Source organism: Thermobia domestica, chromosome 8, assembly GCF_964235325.1.
Source record: "Thermobia domestica chromosome 8, izTheDome1.hap1.1, whole genome shotgun sequence".
NCBI lineage: Eukaryota > Metazoa > Arthropoda > Insecta > Zygentoma > Lepismatidae > Thermobia > Thermobia domestica.
This window is the reverse complement of record NC_137461.1, coordinates 198,399,787-198,425,436: the sequence shown is the minus strand read 5'-3', so window position 1 is coordinate 198,425,436 and position 25,650 is coordinate 198,399,787. Positions and strand designations below refer to the sequence as shown.

At 34.4% G+C, this 25,650-nt stretch overlaps 1 protein-coding gene across 1 annotated transcript in view; it reads left to right on the top strand.

Moving 5' to 3' along the window:
• LOC145692422 (uncharacterized) overlaps positions 1 to 21,983 on the top strand; it is a 76,273-nt gene extending 54,290 nt beyond the window's left edge. Inside the window, exons 3-5 of the mRNA XM_081767729.1 lie at positions 4,475 to 4,618; positions 10,984 to 11,138; positions 21,439 to 21,983. Of these exons, the coding sequence (XP_081623855.1) occupies positions 4,475 to 4,618; positions 10,984 to 11,138; positions 21,439 to 21,610 (471 nt within the window). The 3' untranslated portion in view covers positions 21,611 to 21,983. The remainder of the gene's footprint in view (positions 1 to 4,474; positions 4,619 to 10,983; positions 11,139 to 21,438) is intronic.
• Positions 21,984 to 25,650: the final 3,667 nt, after the last annotated feature.

Below are 25,650 nucleotides of genomic sequence, written 5' to 3'. Positions count from 1 at the left end.
GAACTTAATGTGGAGAGGAGCCTTGCTGCTTTAACACTATTGGGATACTAGGAAAGCGAAACTTCACTAGTGGTCTCAGAGACCGATAATACAGTTCAAAAAGTAATATATAATGCAAAATTTACACGCAACTCTTATCTACCCTCCGGATAAAAACAACCCCTCTTTGATTTTACGCTTTCTTGTTCCCGTGTTGCACGTAAAAACAATTCTCAAGTTTGTAGCTGTAACGAATACCGTCTATTTGACAACTTTGAAGTGGGTATGATAATCTTGTAGCGTCCTTTTTCCCGTAATGAAGGTAGAGCTGTGAGTAACACGATACGTCCCTTCGGCTAGAAAGAGGAGTGGGAATATATTTAGAGAACTCTTGATTATTCTTTAAAAGACAATAAATAATAAAATTTAGTCAATATTTACTTTCTATTTCTCGATAACTTCTTTGGTGGGTCGGATGTAAGCCTGCCATATATTATTTTTCATGAGAATACGGCACATCTTCGATCTCCTTCTCTCCCCCCCCCCCAACTAACTTTCCAACACAATGCAATGAACTGTAGCTCTATGAACAACAGTAGGGGCTCCAGGCGGATCCGATAACCCCTCCCCCAGAAGAGGAAACTTTCTTATTTTATATATAAATAAAACCCATCCCAGAGTTTGGAGCTCTTAAAAGTACCTCTAAGTAGCAGTATTACAACCCACCACCTCCCCGCAAGTCCGTCCTCGATCCGCCCCTGAAAAACAGTATAATAGGCAAAAGTTCCCTAAGCTGCAGCGTTTTCTCTCTTCGTTCCCACCTCTGGTGCTTGGGGTCCCGGGTTCGATCCCAGCCCCCGCCAAGTTAACTTTGTGGTGGACAAACACCGTGTGCGTGGGTTTTCTCGGGGTTCTCCCGTTTCCTCCCACTTTATTCATTCTACCATTTCATTCATTACTCATCATCACCATCTCCTTTAGCCTAACCGGCATAACCATTAGGGATGCGCACGAGACGAGTCGAGACAGAATTTTCCTGACAAAATTCGAGTCGAGACACGGCTCTTCCAATAGTAAAAAATGTACAGTTTTCGAGTCGAGACATCACTTTTACAGCACATTTTCGAGACAAGACAGACACAAATCTTGTCTCGTGCGCATCCCTAATAACCATGGAACGTAAAACTCAAAGATTTTATTTTTTTTTTTCTCGTGCAGTTAGTTATATGTAGTGAAGATTTTTACAATCCAACTACAAAAGAATCGCCTTAAAAGCTCAAGATGACGTGTCATAAAAACACTTTACGGGAAAACAATATGCAAATAATCTCGTTTTATTTAAATCAGTGATATCTTTAATAGTCCTTGTCCCTTTAGCAATATTTACTTACTTGTCTGTATTTGCTAAAATTACATTTCTCAGTTTAATCTGAGGAAAAGTTAGCTGATGTTTTTCCTTGCATCGTGTGTAATTGTCAGGGCTGAATTTACATATTTCTAAGACCTAGATCAAAGCACAATTCTGTGTCCCTAGCCTCTCAAAATGATTATTTATAATTCTTATTAACTTATTTAATATCTTGCTGGAGAAAAAGTCACTCATCTTCCCTGTGCTTATTGATGTAAAAGCACTCGAAGACACCTTATATATTTGATTTTTTTTTTTTTTTTTTTTTTTTTTGGTGCTGGAGAGTATCCAAGTTTCCACAAGGTACAATGGAAAAAGTAGCATTGCAAATTTTGCAGTCTATTTCATAGTTTAACTTCGTTGATTTTTTATTCAAACTGATAGATAACGTTCACTTCATTTTAGGCATTCTTGTTTATATAAAATTAGAACAACGACAATTCAGCTCGTGCACTTTCTCAAAGATTGCAGGTCCCCTTGATTGTTTATTGCAACTGAAACTCTCGGCTGCAAGTCTATTAGTTTGCTTGCTATCATATCCGAGAGGATTGTGTGATAACTTGCTCGAAGCTGTTACGTGTTACAACTTATGGTTCATTCACTAATTATACGATTCCCAGCAAATATAAGAATTTTTGGTTTTTCACTTTTCGAATAAGCTGATATTAATACCAGAAACGGGACGGGAGTAAAATACGGGACATTGACCTGTCCCGAGTACATTTACGGGGACGCGGGACACTCGGATCCAAAATCGGGACTGGGGCCGCAGTGGCTCAGTGTTAGAGCGTTCACCTCCGGTGCTTGGGGTCCCTGGTTCGATCCCAGCTCGCGCCGTGTGGACTTTGTGGTGGAAAACACTGTGCTCGTGGGTTTTCTCGGGGTTCTCCCGTTTCCTCCCACTTTCTTCATTCCACCATTTCACTCATCTCTGATCATCACCGTCTCCTTTAGCCTAACCGGCATAACGTGGGACGTAAAACTTAAAGATTTCCAAAACCGGGACTGTCACGTTTTTTATGGGACGTATGGCAGACTTAGTTGGTTGCGGCCCATGGGGCACATTTCATACTATTACGTAATTATAATTTTGATTCAATTATAACAGATATATATATATATATATATATATATATATATATATATATATATATATATATATATATATATATACCATATTTTGAACTGATAGCATACTTCATGGTATTTTTCAATTTTTGACAGAAAGGAAATGTGTTATATATTATTTGAGACTTTTAGCATACATTTCTCATTTTGTTTTCTATTTTACACTAATTGGAATTATAAAATTTGCATGCGTACTTGCTCCATGTAAGATGTAAACTAAAAGGGCAAGTTTCGAATGAAAATCATGAAACATGCTCTACAAAGAATGAAAACCCACGTTCCAATATTAACGTCAAGGAAACACTTCAGCTTTCCTTTAACAATAGGATAAACACTACTGCTCTGCAACCTTCTTCAAATATTCCCTAGTCTTTTGCAATTTCGAAGTGTAACTATCACAATGAGTGGTGTGGATCAAGCAAACAGTTATATTGAAATATTGAATTAATAACAAAGAAAGGAAGTTGTGTGCACCTATACTGTTTTGAATGATAGATATTATTCTGAACTACAACTTTCTATTAACAAAACATATTAGATTTGTAATTGGCAATCTGAAGTTGCGTGGAGATCTTGATCCAGAACAGTGAATAAAATGTGGTGTTCCTACATCTCTTGGAGGACCCAATCTCCTTTACATATTGTACAGCAGGTTTTCGAAACACCATGAACTAAAAAGCAATGAATATTAAATTGTCATAAGACATCTGAAAAGACGATGTACGTTGTGAAAACATAACTTTTAAAGCTCTCATAAAGACTGATGTCTCTATCCATGATAGATGCTCCCTTGATATTCAAAATTGCTAGGGTCGGTAGTATAGTTCAATTATCTTGGACGTGAGATAGTGTAATGAGAAAGGGCCTATTCTTTGACTGCTGGCCTTACGTAATGTCTGTGCGCCCAACAACTGTAGCGAATGAAATCCTGGTCGTTGTTCTGAGTCAGGTTAATACCCGTCAGTATGCTGTGAATTTTAACTTTCGTGTTCTATAAGGACACAGAAATACATACACGAAATACATAAACTCAAAAACTTGTTTTCTCCCATCCAAAATAGAAAACTGCAAGATTTAGAATATGAAAATGTTATTTTAAATTATGGATAAAGTATATAGTTTTTAGTTATGCTCTCTAATTTAAGGGTAATATCTCAAATTAATACATAATTTTAACGTTATAAGTTTTGCACATTATCTTAAAAACATGTCTTACATAATTTTAGCCAGTATGCGATCAAGAACAATTAAAGTAATATGTGATGTCTAAAATTAAATAAAAAGTAAAACTTTAAATAATTCTCACTGATACTTACATATTAACTTTCACTTTCATTGTGAGTTGATTCCGCTCTAAGCCAATAATTCGCCGGTAGAAATGCAGAAATTATTAATAACACTATTTAGTAGAACAAGGAATTCAAACTAGTTGTCATTAAAAGATAAGTAAAATACGAGACAAAAACAGATAAGGGCAAATATGGGTTAAGTGAATAGAAAACAGGAACAAAATTAGGGACCTATAAAATTGTCATTTATTTACAAACTTTTTCATGGTAATTGTATAACACTAGTAATAAGTACAAGAGAAAACATGAAAATAGTCAGCCTTATTCAAATAAGAAAGGCAAATGTTTTATTTTTAGAGCACCTCTATTTACCAACTGAGGTGTACATACACTCAAAATTGTTTTAGTTTAAATTTTACCACAAATTAATGATTAGATTTGCTTTCTTTGTAGATATGTTTAATGAAAGCAAATAATAAATGTCAAGGAATATCATTCCTGAATAATTTTATTTACATATCTAAGAAACAACAGATCAATAGCAGTGAGAAGTGCACATACCCTCCTTGAAAGACAAAGGTCTAATAAAACAAAATAGATAAGCGATAACTCAGATTTGTATTCTGAATGATCAGTATTAAGAGTACTTTAAAATATTTTGCCTCTACAGTCCAGCATCATTGACTACATGGTAGAAAATGGTGTCTTCAGTGGAGTATCTAATATCAGTCGCGGAAGTAACGTCACTTACGCAGTAGATGAGACAAACACACAAATTGGAATACAATTTTACTTTGAATACACAAGAGCTGAGGTGAGTATCGTTATCTTATATTATTCGTAAATATATGGATTTTGAAACAATATTTTCTTTTGTTTGATTGGTTAATTTGGGGTGTAACGTTCATTTCAAGACCGACGCTATTTGATATATGGACCAGCTTAAAGTAGAGTGCAAACCCCACGGGTTCCCACCTAGACTTGAACCTAGATTTTCAGCAACAAAGACATAAACGGCATTAGGCCTCAAGAAAGCTCTCATTTTGTGTAATATATCTTGTTGTAACTAAGAAGATCTTAATATATTTGTAAGAATCTTGTGCAAAGTTTTGTTATATGTACTAAGCGAATAGTTTATAAGAAAAAGGAATCGCTTTGCAGACATTCGACACTTTTATTCTTTCTCATTGTTTGACTTGTTAAAAAACAAAGTTATTCATCAGATTGGTTTCTAATGATACAGAGAAATAAGTCCAGACAAATATCAAGTGATATATAAAAATATTCATTCCTTTTCTGTGTGAAAGTAAATGCACTGGGTTTGTAAAAGCTAATTTTTACTTTATTTTGGCATCAAATTGCGCCTGTCTTATCCGTTTCTTTCGAATTTATGGCATCAGCATCTTGCTTCTGAATTTTTCTCTCTCATTACTTTTTTATTCGTTGTTTGTCTCTCTCTTCTACCCGGTTTTAGGAAACCTCAGCAAATCGAGGTAAGGCTTGTATTTGTAGCATAAGATCTAAATATTTAAGCCATCCCCTGTATTTTATTTATTTATTATATATTTGTTTATTTATTTATATAACCATTTAGCAATGTATATGAGGACGTAAAAACCTGAAAACAAAGAAACATAAAATAATTAAAAAAAGAAGTAAAATAATCGTTCTTCCTTTAAATGTATTCATTTATTTTTTGTTTCATCTCCTGTGCAAGAATTATTTTCTTATATGCTTATCATAACATCAAGAACATAAAGAGTTTTACTTTCTAAGATAATGGGAAATTTCTTCTCCAGATTTCATAGAATTAATTTTCCTAATAGTGGGTGTTTTAATTTATTTATATTTCACTATTGTAGGTATTTTGGTATCTTCCTCTTTACATCATGGCAAAAAGCAGTAAAATAAAAAACTACACTACATCTATTTAATCCACACTAGACATTAAAATACTAAACACGAAACTTATGAAGCTCCCGCATTTCCTTGAAGATTTTTTTTTATTTCCTTATTATTTATACTTTTACATTTTTCATATAATTTGTAAAATTAGTCATTATCTATTTTATGTTTTCCGTTTCATAAATTTCTTGACATAAGTAATTTTTACTAATTTTTGATTGTTCTCTAATATTTATTTGTGTCTTCCGTTATTAATTCGCTTCACATTTCCGTTATTTTATTGATTTTTGATACAATTACCGCAATTCCAGAACATAATGTCTAGTGTGTATTTGTTGACACATCCACGTGTGACGTCGTTGATTATTCTATTTTTCTTTTCAAATGTGACTGCAATGGTCTTGGTTTCGAAATGTATTCAATAACTTCCTCGCTTAATCTTTCTAGGTTTCTCTGTCTTTTATGCTAAGTCTGATATTTCTTGTCCTGTCTCATTTTCGCAAATTTGTTCATTCATGCTACAAATTTGTTATTTTAATTCTGTCTATTTTGGCATCCATATGCGGAACTTCAACCGTTATTTAGAAGATTTTTAATCTTTCGTTGTTCTTAATCCATGACTTAACGCATAATTTGAATACTTAGAGATGGATTGATTCTTTATTTCTTAAAAAGGGTAAGTGTTTCCTGCAATGATTGTCTTAATCTATATTATAAAATTGAAAGTGATTATGTTTATGACCCTTATCTCGGGAAACACTCTACCGATCTCGATGAAATTTTCAAAATAGATTGGGTTCGGCTCTGGAATGTTTTTTTTATTATCACTTACAGTAAAAAAATGTTCCAGGTTCCCTCGCAAGGTCCCAAACGGGGTCAAACTAAAAATTTTGAAAGAGAAAGGGGTTCAAATTGAGTATCGTTTGAAAGCTTATGTTAAGTGAAAAAAGAGAAAACAAGTCTCGACTCTTGATAAGAAAGCCTATTGACACTCCCATTAATCTGAAGCGGTGAGGCAGGTACAAAAGCAAAACAAAACAAGACAAAAACTAGAATGCATCAAAGGAAATGACTCGTGCCATTTTGCAATGCTTATCGACAGTCGAGATTTGTCCAATGTCCAATTATGTATCATTTAACACGAGCTTTCACATGATGTGCTATTTACCCCCCTTGTCACTTGAAACTTTTGAGTTGGACCCCGTTTGGGATCCTGCAGTTGAAACTAGGGTATTTCAGTTTTCCTTTGATACATTCTAGTTTTTGTTTTGTTTTGTCTTTACCCCTGTCTCACCGTTTCAGATTAATAGGAGTGGTAACAGGCTTTTTCATCAAGAATCGAGACTTGTTTTCTCTTCTTTCACTTAACATAAGCTTTCATACGATACTCAATTTGTACCCCTTCCTATTTCAAAATTTTGAGTTTGACCCTGTCTGGGACCCTGCGGGGGACCCTGGAACATTTTTGTTCCTTGGAATCATTATACTTTTGAAATTATGACATATCCGTGTTTTTGTTTCTACACCTATTCCACCGTTTCAGATTCATACGAGTGGCCAATGCAATGAAGATTATGTTGATATTTTGACCCACCACTGTTTTGCACATGCTTATCGTAGAGAGTCGCGAATTGATTTATCTTCTTTTATTTAACACGAACTTTCATACGATATGAAATTTGACCCTCCTTTCCATTTAAAAATTTTGAGTTGGACCCCGTCTGGGACCCTGCGGAGGAACCTGAGACAATTTATTTTACTTTGATACGTTATACTTTTGAAATGATAAATTACATGTTTTTCGGTTTTCATATCTGTCTCACCGTTTCAGATTTTTCGGGGTTGCAACAGACTTTAAGACATGCTTAAAGGCGTTAATAAAAATGAGTAACCATAGAGTTAATTATAACAAGTAATATATTTGTAAAGTATTGCGTGAGTATTATTTTGTTTGTTTCCCTGTTTTCCTCAGAATATATTCGAGAACTGTTTTCCTTCTCTATTTGACAAAACAATAAGTTTAACATCGAACCCAATATTACTTTCAGCAAACACTTCCTGTATTTCAAAGATCAGTTCAGTTGGATACCTGATGTAAAAGCAGCATGCCTGTTGATGGAATTCAAGTACCTAAACTTTGTTGTGAATATTTCCCCTCTTTTTTGCAGGACAAAAATATTTATTTTGAGACTGTACGAGAGATTTCTTATCAACGAACAGACGGAGACTCGCAAAAATGGCAAAACAAAGAAAAGGATGTCTTCCAGAGGATAAACGGCATTTTTGATAACACAGGAAATCATACGCTTTCTCATGACTATCCCTGGGGTGAATGAGCTCGAAGAAAAATGCTTTATTTGGATTAGAAAAAATTGAGGAAAGCATCAAAAAAGAATGTTACACACATATCTAAGTGCTATTATATATATGCAGGAGTGAATTGAAGCTTTTCTAATGCTTCTAAATTACTCTGCCGTATTAAAGGACAATTACTTGTCGAACAGAATATTGTTGTGATTGACATCATGCCACGATGTCTAGAGAATGGCAGTATGTTCACTACTACTCCATGCTCTCGTACAGGAAAATACATCAAGGAATTGATTCTGGCAGCTACTTGATGCTGGCAGCAATCTGTGACCAATAAGTCTATCTGAGAATCAAACAGAATATTTATATGAATAATTGACTTATTGGTGTTCCCCACGACGAGAAGCTACTGAATGAGTATAATTTGACAATTATAGGTACTATTAAGGAAAATATGAAAGAGCTTTCCACTGAGTTAGTTGATATAAAATACAATAATAAAGAAATGAATGCATATACAGTATGTTCCTATTTTGTAATGCCACATTATTTATATCACATTATTTGAACCAGGTAATGCAAAAAGGGCTTCAGTCACACAAACGTACCTTTAAGAAAAATTAAAAAAAACATTGTAGTTTAGGAACTATAAAATCAAGATGAACCATTTTTTTCATGTAGATAAAAAGTACATTAATCGAAAGCTGTATAGGAAAAACAGTTTTTTCTTATCCCCATGGTAACAAAATGTTTCTCGTTGTGAACTGAATCCCTTCTTGGACGTAAATTATTGATGAAGCCCTGTATGAATGTAATTTTATCTTTTAATGACTTTATACTCCTTGTTAACACAAAACTGTGTTAAGACGTTTCTTGCTCAGTTAAAAATCTATAGTAGATATAAGAAACGTAACTTCAAATGGAAACAAAGATATGTTTATTGACTGCATTAATTTACTTAACACAGTATATTGCATATTGTGTTAAGATTTGTTCTTCTCAAATAAAAAAATACACTATCAATTTGTTTGGATTTCTGGCTCGATCTGCTCAACTGTAGGCCAATTCATGATCAATTCATAGAAGCGTTTGTGCTCATCGGGAACATAGGGCAGATGTTTCCTGACGTCATTGATTTTGGCACTCTTGATGGAAACTTTACGGTGGCATAAGCTGCAGGTAATAGCAATGTTGTTTTTATTGTTCATCCTTGCACATTTTGAGTGAGTGTCACTATAATGTCAATGATTTGACTTGCATAACTTTACCAAAAGTTCTCTTTTATATCAAGACAACTGCAGTTAATTTTAAGTTAGATAAGTTAGTTGAGATACAGTTAGGTTAGGAATCTAAGAATATTAAAATATGTTAGGACTACCATAGTTCCAGATTTTCCCGGTCATGTCCTCTTTTCATACCCTGTAATTTGCGTCTGGGCGGATTTTCCATGTAGGTAAGTAATTACATTAATTGAGTGCTATTGCTACTAACATATAAGACAAGTATAATTCTCAACAATATAACAGTAAAACAAATATGCAGAAAGGGCTTTAATCACTGATACAAGTCCATTCTGCATAGAATAATCAAAGTTTACATTTGTTTATAAAATGTTAGACGAACGAAACTGGAACCTTTTATACGTAGAAACATAAGAACAAAAATCCGTTGTTAACTCAATTTCGGCATATGGTTCACTGAAATACTTTTTGCATGAACGAATTCATTTAAAGTACTATTCAATGTGTGAGTTAGTTTTACTCATGGATAATATTATGCATCAATAAAATAAGGTTAATATTCCAGACTTAACGTCTACTGTTTCACACTTGTGCAACAAGGTGTTAAAAGTCAGCTCATATTTCTTTCAATATTGGGATATCGATAAAAAGAGACTCAGAAGATATATGTTTCTTTGAAAATTGTATAACGGTAGTGTGTTATATTTTTATTAAACTGAATAACCGTTCGGAATATTACCTCAACAAATACTTCTGGAGTTAACTATGTACTACAACACCTGCACTGATCAAATAATAATTAATTTTTATCAGACTTCACTGAACAGGTCGTTTCATCCGACCTTTACCTTTGTCTATGTATCACAAACACTATTCTCTTAGTCCAAGTAAACTTAGTCCAAGGTTTAACCCACAAATACAAGTGTAAATCCATACAATGTTTGTTATATTAGCTAAGAATCAAACTGCTGCATCTTTACTTGATTATGTTTCCCATCTGTTATACATAACTAAGGAACACATGTCCTGGCACTCTAACAAAACCACGCAAAGGAACTTAATAATTGCTTTTAACTTTGGTTTTATTGCAGTTAAGTTAGTAACACAGAGATAGCTGCTGAAGTATGTTTATGTGTTGGATACTAGATATAACCTCTTTTCTGACCCAACAAGAGTGTGTGGTTTCGATAAATTTTCTTTTACATCTTTAACTTTCTAGTACAAACGACTAATATATGAGCACTGGTGAGAACAGTAAGATATTACTAAGTTTTACAATATATCATCCTCGGTGGAACAACCTCTGAATGTTCTTACTGTTGATACTATCTTATAGCAATTTGTTAAATGCTGTAGTATCTTAACTGTTGAAGTTACAGTTTTCTTCTAAACTTAATTAATGATTTGTGATTATTGCTTCACAAAATGTGTATTCATTATTTTAGATCTGGACTCATCTTTGTATATAATTTCAAGTGTGCCATTCTGTGCTCAAACCAACCTTCAAATGTATGATGAAGAAGACATATTTTTACTCGTGATAATAAAATGATTAATTATAAACTATACATCAACCGCAGTAACCTTTTATTCGTCAGTATAATTAATTTGTTTTTATTTATCGTATACGTAGCTTACTACTCTATGTTAACAACTTACCATCTAGTATTATTTCATGATATATATATATATATATAAGGTTTCTCATTGATTTTCATTGCAGATAAATTATGACTTTGATATTAAAATTGATAATGGTCCCGCCTCTAAAGGAAAGCTCGAAGAGACAGTCAGTACGCAACAAGCACAAATGGGCATCACATTCAGTTATAATCTTTCAACTTGGACATCTTTTCTTGTTGTATTTACTGTGTTCGAGTAAGTAATGTTGAATTTATCGAATATTACATTTTAAAATATTTGTTAAGAATTTCAAATAAATAACTAAACCTCAATATGAAAGCCGTGTTTAATGATATTTTTCACACTTCATATTCCATAGATTCATCACCAATATATAAGTAAAGTTTGAAAGCTTCACTATGCCCACAATGCTTATAATATGTACCATTTAAAGAGTGCAGTTTTTCTGGGTACAGAACAGTAAGCAATTTCTTTCATACGTAGTTCTTCTTCATATAGGTATCTGAATTTTGAAAATTAACATTTGATAACATTTCCCCGCACACGAGAAGATATTGCATAAGAACCTGGCCAAGACTGTAAAATGCGCAGTAAGCTTTCGTGACTACAGAAACGCTCCGTTAGAACCAAACCAGATTGTTAAGCATGTATTATTCAAATTAGAGAACACTTTCAAAATTTTAACATAAAAATCTATTGGGGAAAGACCGTTAGGAGGACCTAGAGGCAAATAACAGATCAACATTAAGACATATTTCACAGCAGTAAGAATTCAAATTAGAAACTCTACCGAATTGGCTAAGCACAGAAGCCAGTGATGAACTTGAGTGAACATGAATGTTGTATCTATGGGTTTTATAAGCCATAAAGGTAATTAATTTAAGTAACTGAAAAATAAATTTTCTTCTCCTGAGAGATCCTTCTTTTCATACACAGTTGTTAGTTTACCTACACTTACAAGAAATGGTCAAAACTTCACACGTACGAATTGGACGAAATTTCGTATAGATACTAACTTGAGGTCGCTGAATAACGTGGAGATAGACATTGGATTCGCTTTTTCGTACTTTACGCGATATACAGGGTGATGAAAAACAGAATGCAACATAAGACAACTATGTAACCCGAGTCCGATTTGGACGAAACTTTTTATAGATACTAATTTGAGGTAGGTGAATAACGTGGGAACAGTCATTCGATTCGCTTTTGCGTACTTTACGAGGTTTACCTGGTGATGCAAAACAGAATGCAACATAAGTCAACTATATAATCCGAGTCCAGCAAGAAATTGTAACCAGGGATGTTTATCATCAGTATATCATTCGTTATGACTTATGACTGTCGGCGGAGATTAAGGTTTCATTAGTGCATCACGTGATCGGCGTGCGTATCTCCAACGGTGATTTCGAATGTACTTGGATTAGCCTGTCAAATGAATCTGCTGTTCTTGGGTAACAGAGATACTTATTATATTTGAATCGTGTATGCACAATGACAGTCTCACATGCACAGCAAGCGACATTAACAAGCAAGGCGTGATGCGCGGCCAAAAAAGAGTTGGGCTGTTTCTTTTTCCAAACTTGGTCTATTACTATTTACTTCACAGTCGCTAGAACCCGGTTAAGTTCTAATGTTGACCTTGTTGACCTTAAACGTGCTACTGCAATTCGTAAACGGTGCGATTTCAAAGACATGTCGTCGATCCAATGCCAAAACCACGAATATACTAAATGTGACTTTCAGTTATAAGCATTTTAATATTCAACTTACCCGAAAAATCAGTATATAGACTTAGGTACATATTTCAGGAATTGACGGTAACTTCTAATATACTCATATTTCACAAATGAGACTTTGGCATTGGAATCTGTGTGCCCTAAATAAACTGAAACTGCACTTAGGTGAAAATTGCAAAATTTGCACATTCGCAGTTTTGGCATGTGTCCTCAAAGACTCGTACTTCTTTCCAGGATCTCAACATCGAATAGTGTTTCTTCTTTCATTTCCATGTGGAACCCCCTTTACTCAATGGGAGATTTTCCTGTGACGCCACTACGTTCCTCATTATCGCCAGACATTCCGCATATTTATTTTAGTATCCACGTGTGGGCTTTCGTCGTTCTATGCCGGTGAATTACAGAATGCTTCTATGTTATTTTGCTTTTGCATCACCAAAGTATTCAAAAGCGAATCGTATGACTATTCTCACGTTATTCACCAATCTCAAATTAGTATCTATAAGAAATTTCATCCAAATCGGACTCGGATACATAGTTGTCTTATGGAAAAGCGAATCCAATTACTATTCCCACGTTATTCACCGACCTCGAATTAACATCTATACGAAATTTCGTCCAATTCGGGCGTGTGAGGTTGGGACCATTTCCTTGCTAGTGTTACACTTTGTCTGCAGCACTCATTTATTTACCTGAACGTTGTTTATTGTAGCTTAGGTAACTTCAAAATTACAAAATATCATTATGATATTACAAAATAGAAAATCTATGTTATAATGCCATCTGAAGTACAAGGTGACTAAACACGTTCTTGACGTTCTAGAGCAATGACAAACAAAGAACAAAACAGTGGACAGTACGTGCCTTTAAATTTCTAAGTAATCTTCATCTGCACCTAACACATTTGCGAACGTCCCTGCAGCTGCATAATACCTTGGTAATAAAACTTGGCGGATATGAATGCAAAGAAGTCAGTGAGTGCGTTACGCAGGTCTCCCTCATTTGTGAAGGGTCTTGCACCAAGGTGGTTGTCCAGGGAAAAAATAAGTAGTAATCTGTTGGTGCAAAGTCCGTTGAATATGGTTCATAACACAGTTCTCATAGCCAAGTTGCTGAAGGATCCCCCGAATCCCCTTTGCCATATGTGGCTTGGCATAGTCGCGTAAGAACAGAACAACCTTGTGATTCACAAAACTGCTGAGAGTAAAAGTCAGGAGTGATGGTCTGACCAGATGAAACGAGCTGGTAATACACCACTTGCCGACAATTCCACCATACAGAGAGCATAACCTTTCGTGGGTGTAGAGGTGGTCTTGTGATGTGAAGAACATAGTCATGTGGCATCAACCAATGTCAAGTACGCTTGGGAGTGTCATGGAGAACTCACGTGTCGCCAGCAGTGAGCAAGCAATTAAAGATGGGTGTGTTTAGATGCGAAATGAGCAAGGACAAGCAGGCTGTCACTCGTTGTTCCTTGTTAGCTGCCGACAATATGTGGGGTATCCACTTGCTTACTTGTGTGACTTCTCTATCCCATGTAGGTGCATTCGACTACTTCAGCGGAAACATGAAACCTTATGCAGGTTCATCACAGGTTAGATCACTCTCTTCCTCAACGGCTGCTTTCAAAGTCTCGACATCCAACACATGTGGCCGTTCACTAAAATGTTAAATTATAATGTACAGTATATTAATTTATATCATCAGTACAACATTTTTAATAGTAGTTTATATTTGCACTTTACGGTAAACTTCCTTTAGATTGGAAGAACTACTGCGATACATTTTTACCTATGGTCAGCTTATATGTAATTCACTGACATTTAATAAAATTTAACACAAAATTTTGCGCTCTCCCCTTATTTCTATTTCAACGTAAAAATTACGCTGACGAAAAATCGTTTATAGTCACTTGTAATATCGCTTTTACACACTAAAAGCAAAAAAGTAGTTTACTTATCTGTAAATATAATTTGGAATTTATTTCGAAAAACGTGGTGAAATCAAGATAATTTTGCCTTGATTCAGTCACAAGGCATAACGTTTTCTAAAATTTATCAGTAATTTAGCGCGCCCACAATGTTGACTCCACCAACACAAAAAAGTGGTGGTGGCCCTGCGTAGCATAGTCGCTAACGCTCTCGCCTTCAGTGCGAGCGGTCTGGGTTCGCTTCCCGATGAGGCACTTTGTCGAGATACTGTATAAAGGTATTTCAGGCCAGACATTCTGAATGAGGTTTCCCTTATTCGCACCAGACAAATGCCGGTGTAGTATCTCAGGTCCAACACCGTTTCCTTCCTTCCCCAATGCTTTCATCCTTCTCTTTCCACGGATAGTGTGCTTGCCGAGGAACGTCCTTCTTCATACGTGACGGACTAAGAGGCCATAGTTGCCAACAGCCGAGGAATCTAAATCATAATCCTAAAAAAGTGCTGGTATGGAGCAAACTATCAAGGTTTCTTTTCCCTGCGTATGCAAGAATACATTCAAATAACATTTCCTTCGTACAACGATTTTCATACAAAACTATTGTCAATTATGGCGTATACTGATGTAAATATAATAGGGGATGACAGGAGAACAAAGACGGAAAAGTAGGTACCTCATTAAACGCTTGCAGAGTCATGGGTTTGGAATTAAATGCAGACAAAACTAAATACATCGAAGTTTCCTGGAATCGTAATACTACAAGTTATGGATGTGTCAAAATACGAAATATAACTTTCAACAAATTAGATATTTTCAAATATCTAGGATCAATGTAAATAGACAAAACTGTTTTACACGAAGAAATTAAATGTAGTTAGAAAGCAGGGAATTCGGGTTATTATTCAGTACATAATATTTTGCCGTCGCGAATTTAGTCGAGAAATTTGAAGCTTAAAATATATAAAACAATAATCACTGAGACGAATTTTCAGACTCAAAAAGAACGGGAATAGAGTATGGCAGAAACTTCATAACGAGGAACTGCATAATTTATACGGTTTACCAAACATTGTTCAGGTCATTAAGTTCAGGTAGGCAGGCCATATATAATCAGAATGGAAGAAAGTGGGAATGCTTTCGAAGTTTTCACTGCAAATCCAATCGGAAAATAACCCTATATAGACTTAGGAGCAGATGGAAGGATAATATTAAGATGGATCTCAGAAACAGGAATACAAAGTAAGAACTGGATCCAGTTGGCTAAGGACATAGGTGAATGGAGAGCTTTTGTAAACGCAGCGAAAAACTTCCTGGTTCCATAGTCCATAGATTTAGTTAGTTTTTGCTATCAAATGCTAGATTAATGAACAAGAATGGGTAAGCAGAAATTTAATAACTAGAGACTGAAAAACTTTATACAAAATCCTCAAAATTGCTAGGGTCACTAAGTCTTGGAAGCTCAGGCGCCAAGGCCATTTAGTCATAATGGACAGTGTAGGAACGAAAGCCAATGGGAAAAGGATAGTTATGAAGATCTAGACACTGATGTGAGAACAATATTAAGATGGATATCCAGGGAACAGTAATACAAAGTAGAAGCTGGGCTAACTACAGTAGTAAATGTAAAACTTTTGTAAATGCAGCATTGAACCTTCGGGTTTCATGGTGTTAGTTTGTTAGTTTATAACAATATCAGCTGTTCAACAAGACTTTACTTCATGTCTGCAATGAATATGGCCTCTTGTTTTAACATCTTATTCCATACCAACGAGAAAACTGTGTTTTAGTCTAGGAAATAAGGAGAGGTGAAATTTAACAAAGTCAGGTATCATACACAAGAATCTCTGTAACAGATTATGCACAGGTTTGTTCCATATCCAGGACTGACGGATGCAAACACATGTGTGTCCTCTATCGGTATGCACAGGGTACAGAAAACCATGGTTATGCCATTTGAAAATAATTAACGGGTTGTTTATGGACACTACCCAATCCCATTCCTGTGACTGTTGTGTACAATCTAGTTTTTTTGAATGCAAATGAAATACGGGAAAATAAATGAGTACGTAGCAATAATTAGGAAAGCTTTACCTATGCATTATCTAGGTTAATGTTCCTAACTCTAGAGTATGCTCCCATGGGGGGCGGGAAAAAGAAGCAATAAGAAAAAAGCACGATTTGTATTACCTACTTACAATTTGAAACTTCACATTTACATTCTAGCTAACTTCACAGATGCTACATTTATGGTATTTTGTCTTTCTTATTCCTATTCAAGATTTCTATTATTGAGACTTAAATTAAATATTTAAATTAAAATTCTTTACACCCTTTCAGAAATGAGTATAAAATGGTATTTTAGTGCACAATACGAACTTAAGAAACATATCAAGTAAGAAAAATGAAACGTTCTGTGCAGTGCATAGCGTTGTTCTTCCTTGAGAAGTTTCTTGATATTCGATGATATGCATAAGTTTAAGAAAGCACACCTGAGATCATTTTCCACTTTCAAATGGATGCAATACTTTAGTTTTGCAGTGGTCAACGTCAGTAAGACGGCTAGAACTGAATGAGAATATTTTAAGTCTTTTTTTGTACCATTGGGTAAACAGTCTGGAAACAAACCCAAAATTCCTTTAATGCATTTAACTGAAACTGCTGTTTGGCACCTGAATCAGACTCAATGCAATTGCTTTCTCTTGAATTTTATGTGGAAGAAAATTTGAATCAACGACAAAAAGTGTTCTTGCTAATTTGCACTCCCAGTCTTCTTCACACAAATAAGGAAAATGTCACTTCAATTCAACATAGAGTAAATTCAAGTGTGCGTTGATATTATCTCTCCACACGGCTAAGTGGAATTTAATGAAGAAAATTATGAAACATTGAGTGTGGAAGCGTTCAACTGGCATTTCTACAATAGCATCTCTTTCATGAAAGGTCTTATCGCGTTGTAAGAAGTTAATATGTTAATCATTACTACATTGGAAGTTTGAGGTTAAGATTATTTAATATTTAAAAAACATCTGAAAATGTGAAAGGGAAATGTAAACATGTCATTAGCAAAAAATGCCAAGTTCATGCAACTTCAATAGCCACTGCAATTGTCTGCTTCAAATTTTCTCTTAAAGGTTTCGGGTGAAGGATTGTCTGTGTATTAAGCAGTGCGAGCCAATAACTGCAGAATGTCTGTCCTTTACCAGGTGTATAAATCTCAAGTGCGAACCTAAAATTAGCTGAGCTTCACCAGTATATATTCCTACAACTCTATCACAAGGCAAACCATTTTAACCCTTTCGTGGGCGAATTTTTCTACAAGGGATGGGACGATACCTCTTCTATGCTCCCCATCACACACTCAAACCAAAGAAACAAAAGCATTTCTCGGGTGCAATTCCCATTTCCATAGTGAAAAGACTTATGACTAAGAAAATATCGCTTACCAGTGTAGCAAAAGATATATTACTGATAGTAGAAAAACGTACTAATCTTTTGATGATGTTTCCAAACGTTTTGGAAACATTTCTTTCATTAATCCCTTTCATCTACGCACGAGCAGCACACTGAACGCCGTAACTTAGATTTTTTTTCTGAGGAAGCAAGCATTAATACGCGTATTAAGCTGTTTTTCGAATTCTTGGGCACTCTTTTACCATCTTTATCTTACTCTTTATGGGCTCTCCGGAGAGCCTGTGGGCCCCTCGCACGGCAAGATCTACGGGTCCGTTAGTTACATCCCTGGACCCGTTCCATACATGACAAATTAAGGGGACAATATTGACAAATCTCAAAGCCATACCAATAAAAATTATTTCTAGGGCCCCTAACAGTAGACTTTTTTACTGAAATGGTCCCATGAGTCATTTTTGTTGTATTGACGTTTTGTGTGCCGTTTTGTTGATGTAATGTATTGAACCTGTTTGATGCTTATTATATTATCTCACGTTCGTATCGTATATGGAGCAAGAAAATTTTGTCTTAAAATGGGCCCCCTCGAACGGCGTTGAGCTTCCCTGGGGGGCAGTTGCTTGATGCCGCCACAAGTTACGGTCCTCAGCACACTATTAAGTGACAACTGTTACCTGCATCCGTGAGCAAAAATATACGGATTTTCTTACGTTTTAAACTAAATGACCTTTTAAATCCAAGGCCATTTATTTCTACATTTCACAGAAAAAGGGGTATTTTAAAATTTTCTTTTGATTTTCTTTCCTAAGTTAAGTTTAGTTGCCGTCGATATGCACAGATTGTAAACAATAACGTCAATAGCATAAGATTTTTATTTTTGGCAGTTAGAAGAGACAGTTCATATCCTTCCCCATATCCTTCCATATCCTTACACAGCTTCCACATGTTTCTCATTTTATTTGTGAGGGGTTTCAGAACAGTTCAATTTTATACATCTCAACGAGTTTCTTCGCACAAAAAAAAAAAAAAAAAAAAAAACTTTACTCTTGTAATCTAACACTATAGTTTATTTCATGATATTCATATAGTGTTCAAAAATCATCGTAAAACGATCGCCACTAATGAACCGGGTCAATGCACGAAACATACAAAGGTATATATACTAAACACCTGATTTAGACTGAAAGACGTCTTTAAAAACTCAATGATACACTTTAATCTCCAAACATACACTTTGTTGTATTTAAATTACTTGACTTCAATATTATTTCAAATTATGATCCTTTTCTGCTACTGATGCAACTTCACTTTCTGTAACACAACAAAACACAACAACGAACTCACACATTTGCTATTCTCAGCTATACTGCATACAGATGACAACTTACTCTTCTCAAAGCTTTCCTTTCCTGCAGGCAACGTAGGCTACTTTTGTTTTATGAGTAGTTATTTTATTTTTTTTTAATATTAAGAAGTCATACCCAGGACTAGGTCAAAATTCAGCAACTTCCATTATACGTGTTTCAGCTTTTCAAAAACGTCGCTATATATATGATATTAAAATTTACTATCTTTTGTTCAAAAATGCCCACCGTGAGTATCTGCTGGAAGTTTGAAATTCAGTCATTTAAAGTAAAGGATTGTGTTTCTGTTTTTCAGAAGTTTGCTTCTAAAGGGCAAAACGATGAAGTTTCTACAATATTCGCTTTTCATTTTATATTAATTAAACTGTATTCTTCCCATGCGAAAACAGGCACCTGTTTTCATTATTATTTTTGCGTTTATTTTAATTATATTTCTGTTAGTTGATTTGCACAAATACACACTGAAATCACTTGTGTTACTTCAAATATCTCTCAGTCAATTTAAGGAATGCACTTATTAAACATAGTTGCAATTTGTTCTTGGCTATCCAGATATGTTGTAGTATCCTTTGCACAAAACTTTCCACTCACTCATCTCGAACAAGATGCTGATTTATTAAGGCTTTCTTGCAAAGTTTTAGGTAAAAAAAAAAAAAAAAAAAGCCACTCTTGATGACAAACTTCACACTTTCAATTTAATAAACATAATTTGATTAAACATGCACCTTTTAAATAATTAGAGACTGCGTAAATACAATAAGGTTTTGATAATAACTTATCCATTATTTGTGTTTCACGTGCTATCTCGACTAATGACATGACCAAGTTCTTGAAATTTTGTTGTCTTCCGATAATGGCATGAACAGATTTTTTTCAGTATAATTCACTATATTTCACTTTAGCATTATAATTCAGCTGATTGATGGTATTTAAATTGTTTAAGAACAATTGTGAGTAATGCTAATATTACTTGATAAGAAGCAAGCCATCATGCTGAACATCAAGTTTTTTTTTACTTGATCATTTACTTTTTTACTCACTGTGAGTTATAATGTAAATTAAAATTTCAATTGGATAATCCATTGCAAATAGAACAAAATAAAAATAATTTTTCCAAAGTTTCGAAAATATTTCCACAAATGTTTACTTGATGTTTTGCCTGGTTTATAAACTTGATTTAGTTACGTGTTCATTCCTTATTATAACAAAAGCAAAATCTTGTCTCAGAAACTAATTACATTCAAAGAACTGTTCTTATACTGATTTTGAAGTATTCGGCCCAGATCTTGAATATTCTAGGCTTCTGTTTAGTGCTAATCAAGGCTCCTAACTTTATTTGATTTCTAATTACCATAGGTATTAGTAAAATGAGGATTTGTACCTAGCACAAACTTTGAACTAAGTTTGAAAATTATGTTGATATATTACCTATATGTTTTGCGGTGTCACTTTACCAAGAAAAACGACATATACTCATAAATTCTGCTAGTTGTTCATTCTTCTTGATGAAAACAAACCAACAAAAATTTAAGGACTAAGTCCGACATCAACCATAAAATCCTTTATATTTCATTATACTCCTTTATACTTTAGAAATATTTTCAGCAGTGGTGATTTTTACTGTACTTTTATGTTGGCTCCACATGTTTTTACTCATTATTTATTCCAGCTATATAATAAACAAAACTTTCAATTAGGCAATGCATAGCAAACTTATAGAAACGATTTTGTATATTTGTATTCGAAATAAAAAGAAAACATTGTGTGACTTCTTTTATGGTTTTATAAATATTCGTTTCCGATTTAAACTCATAAAGGATGTAGGATGTAGGTATAATGCTGTATGGGATTATCTTGTTCCATTTGTTGTAACTGGTATCCCCCATTCAGTACTATGGACGCTGCCAGCTGCTATAAGTGGAACACCTACTAAAATTTTAACTTCTTCTATAGGTTATAAAACAAAAAATAATATGATATAGAGCCGAAAATGATATCACCGAAAATTCAAAGGAACTTTTAGATAACTAATACATTACTAACTATATATTTTTTATGTTCAATATTGATTTATTTGTTAATATCTTTAATTTCAGTCTTGAAACTGCTGATGTTACCTGGGACTACACGTCTTATGAAGAGTTTTCGGACCAAATATCTTATGCAGGATTAGAAGGAATGCTTCGAGGCAGTACAATTATATTCGACGTTTATTGGATGGAATTAGATTCTGTTCTGGCTAAAGTTGGTCTTCCTCCAAAACCATAAAAAAATGGTGCCTCCACCGTATTAGTCATGATGTTATTTACGAACAAAGTAAACTACGTAATTGTTTCACAGACTATTGCTGTGAGCTCATCTGTATTGAGTTATATATAGTACTGAAATATGTCAAATAACAAAGCATAAGTTTACCAAAGTTTATTTTAGGTTGATACGAAAATGGAACACGTTGGCTTAGTAATACCAGCTTGACGAGCTATGAACAAGCACTTCCTGTTCTCCATATAAAGTGTGTTACATACATAATAGCGCATTGACAAATATGCTGCGATATAAAAGAAGGCCCGGTTAAATAATGGTGAAGATTCTGAATTTGATGTCTCCTTATCGATACATATTTTCGATCTTTACTTGGTGACGTACAACATTGAACAAATCGAACTTCAAATATTTGTTTTAAGCTTTCTGTAGCAAAATAAACGATTAATTTGAAAGATGCTCATCATTAAATATTAAATTGTTAATCCATTATATTACTAACTAGTATTAACTATAGTTATATCTATAGTCAATGAATCACATCGTAACCACCTACAAATCACAAATTTCATTAGGGGATATTGCATGACATTCTGAGCAATCGCATTTTTATCAAGTAACACTAACCAGTAAGTCAGATTATCACGTATTTCAAAGATGCACGTCTGGTCACAAAAGGCAAGCCTGCTTTCCAGAGACAAATCCAAAAAAATACTGACCCCACATCCTTACGAATTTCCTTTAGGTCTGATTTTTTTCGTGCATTTTTTCACACAGGAGTGGAATTTGAAAGATAATAGTATAGTATGTTTTTGATAATTTCGTTGTAGAGGAACCAAATAACTACAATACAAAAATTACGGTAATTGCAAGTTGCAAATGTGATATATTATTTACATTATTAATGTAGGATGATTAAATAAGCGATGGAAGTACGGAAATACCGTAATTACAAATGTCTGCTTAACGCGATTTGCTAATTTTTTACTGCTAATTCGAGTGTTCCGAAAACATACCTCTATGTGGTTGTCATTCTTGGAGCCTAACCTAAGGAGTAATTTATTTAAAAAACTGAAGTTACCAAGGTAAAAGCGAGAATATTTGAAAACATTCTACAGTTTTCTGATATAGCATGAGAGTCATTTGACCTGTCTTCTGCATAGGAGGTTGAGAGGGAACTATATTTCAGGGAACAAAATTGCATTTATTTTCAATGTCATTACTACAACTTAGCACATAATAAACCGAAACCTGAATGAACTTTGCTGCGCATAAGACGAGTTACGTTTACTTCTTTTTCTAACAAGGGAGATCACACAATTGTCCGGCTCCGATTGCAATGATTTTTCTTCTTCTTGCTAATAGAGGACATGTATTCATTATTTGTGATGACAAAAATTTTTGTCATGGTGCATGTTTTCTTTCTTTTTTTTTTTTTTTTTTAATAATTTTTAAGAGTTGTGATGTGATTATTAGAGATTACTGCAGAAGTCTCTTACTACCCTTTGTAAACGAAGTGTAAATGAAAAAACAACCATGTAAAAACATAAAAGGCCTAAAGGAAAGTCCTATGGTAGGTATGATCTTGACTGCAGAAATCTTGAAATCAGCCATTTTGAATTAAGGTCAAGTATTTTAAATTGGAATACGGTAATATGATACATAATTTCGAGCTAAAATCTAATCAGGAAGACAATGGGGAAGTTTGCTTTAAGATACGCCAATTTGGGGAAAAGTTACAGGGATATTAATTGTTTATACTTACTATGTGCGTAAGTCTCTTATCTCAGCTTCTAACCTGCGTATTAATGATAATAAGTGGATAAAAGTTTCGTTAGTACATATTATGCCTAGAGGGAAGTGATACGTTAAGTCTATCCTTGACGGCAGCCATCTTGAAATCCGCCATTTTGAGTTAAAGTGAAGTTTGAAAAATGAAAACCATAGCATGTGACATCTCATTTTAGTAATAAATTTTCCCCAAAAGCTAGTAATATGCTTATTTTTGTTCTATAGTTAACCAGTATGAATTGAAGACTGCTTCTGATGTTCACCAAACGTTCATTATTCGATCTTTCAAAGTGGGGGCGGTCGCTCAGTGGTAGAGCGTTCACCTCCGGTGCTTGGGGTCACGGGTTGGATCACAGCACGCGCCGTGTGGACTTTGTGGTGGACAAACACCGCGCTCGTTTGTTTTCTCGGGATTCTCCCGTTTCCTCTCACTTTCTTCATTCCACCATTTCATTCATTTCTCATCATCACCGTCTCCTTTAGACTAACCGGCATAAAAGTGGAACGTAAAACTTAAATATTTCATTTCATACTTTCGATCTTTCAAATTGGCAACGCTCCTAATTTTCGCCGCATGCAGATTCTAACTGGCACTTTGCAGTTGTTGCCATGGCTCATGTTTTCTAAATGTATTACTTTTTTAAGAGTTGCGATTTTTCAGTTCATGAATAGTGTCGGGATAAGCATCCAGTAATCTTATTTCCTATACCTGCCCTTCAAAATCTCGTTTGCTTACATCAGTCATCGCACAATGAAACAATTCTAACTTCGCATTCAGGTAATACCGAAGACGTAGCTTGTAATGGATAGTAGGTGACACGAGAAATCAAATGAAAATTCACTTCGAAAAGGAAAACGATGATTGTTGTGTAAAACAATGGTCTTTTGTTTGATTTTAGATTTATTTCTTTATTATTTATTTATTTATTTATTTATTTATTTATTTATTTATTTATTTTCTATGGCAATTTAGTAGCTAGTCAGACAAAAAAGTCATTTTTCTAGCGATTGTTGACGATGGTTCATGTTTGTAATATTTATGATCAGTATGGATCGCGAATTCGATTAAATTACACCTCTTTATAAACAAGTTACCTGTTTTCATATTATGTTCATGGTACGAACAGTGTGTTGGGAACAGACATATTATGCCTCTGATATTTTATATCATTGCTGCTCTTCTTTTAAAGTTCTATTTATTAAAAATATTTCATGGTTTGTCGTTTGCACAACATGTAGGCTACATTTTCTGATAATTTTGTGTTCGTATAACAGCAATTTATTATAATTTCATTTTTATTTCTTTACGTCACATAGGTCCATAGGTTCCTCATGTATACTGGTTTAAAACTTATAGTTACATTGCAAGTCTTCAAAGTTCAGAAAGATTACTGGATGCTTATCCCAACACTATTCTCGAACTGACAAATCGGAACTCTTAAAAAGAAATGTAATAAATTTAGAAAACATGAGCCATGGTAACAATTGCAAAAAGCCATTTGGAATTTTAAAACATGCGGTGAAAATTAGGAGTGTTGCCAATTTGAAAGATCGCTTAATGGACGTTTGATGCACATTAAAAGCAGTCCTAAATTCATACTGGTAAACTATAGAACAAAAATAAGCGTACCATTGGCTTTTTGGGAAAATTTACTATTAACCCAGATATGCCTACCATCCTTTTAAAAGGACACTCTGTAATACTGACTTTAAGGACCCTCGTCTATGCTTCCCGGCGGGAGCTCATGTGGTTCGGATTCCACGTTAATCAGTAGGTCCACGTCTCATATAGCCTCGCTGCTGGAAGGGACGCTAAACTAAAATCAACTCAACTCGTCTATGCTCTATCAATCCAATGTGCTTTCTACTGTCTTATATGCTTACGAGAATGTTCAAGAAATCACTTGCGTGCTGTCGCTTTCTTTTGTTTTAAACATAGGTGTCGTAGTGGTTGCGTATTCTCACTTGTGGTTAAAAGAATGGCAGGGAAGGACAGATGTCGTTCTGAAAGGAAAGATTTTATAAATACTAATGAATTTATTTCATTGTTGAGTGTTTGCGCTGCTTGAATAAAGATGAGGAATAATGTCCGTAATGATATTTATTTAATTTTCCTTTTAACGTTCCTCAGGATCATATTTTGAAGTACAAGGCAAATTTTATTCAATTATACTCCTCACAACATAATCAACTCTTTATCAGCATTATTCTATCGCAAACTGACCTAACTTTCGCTAAGAAATTTTAATTTAGAT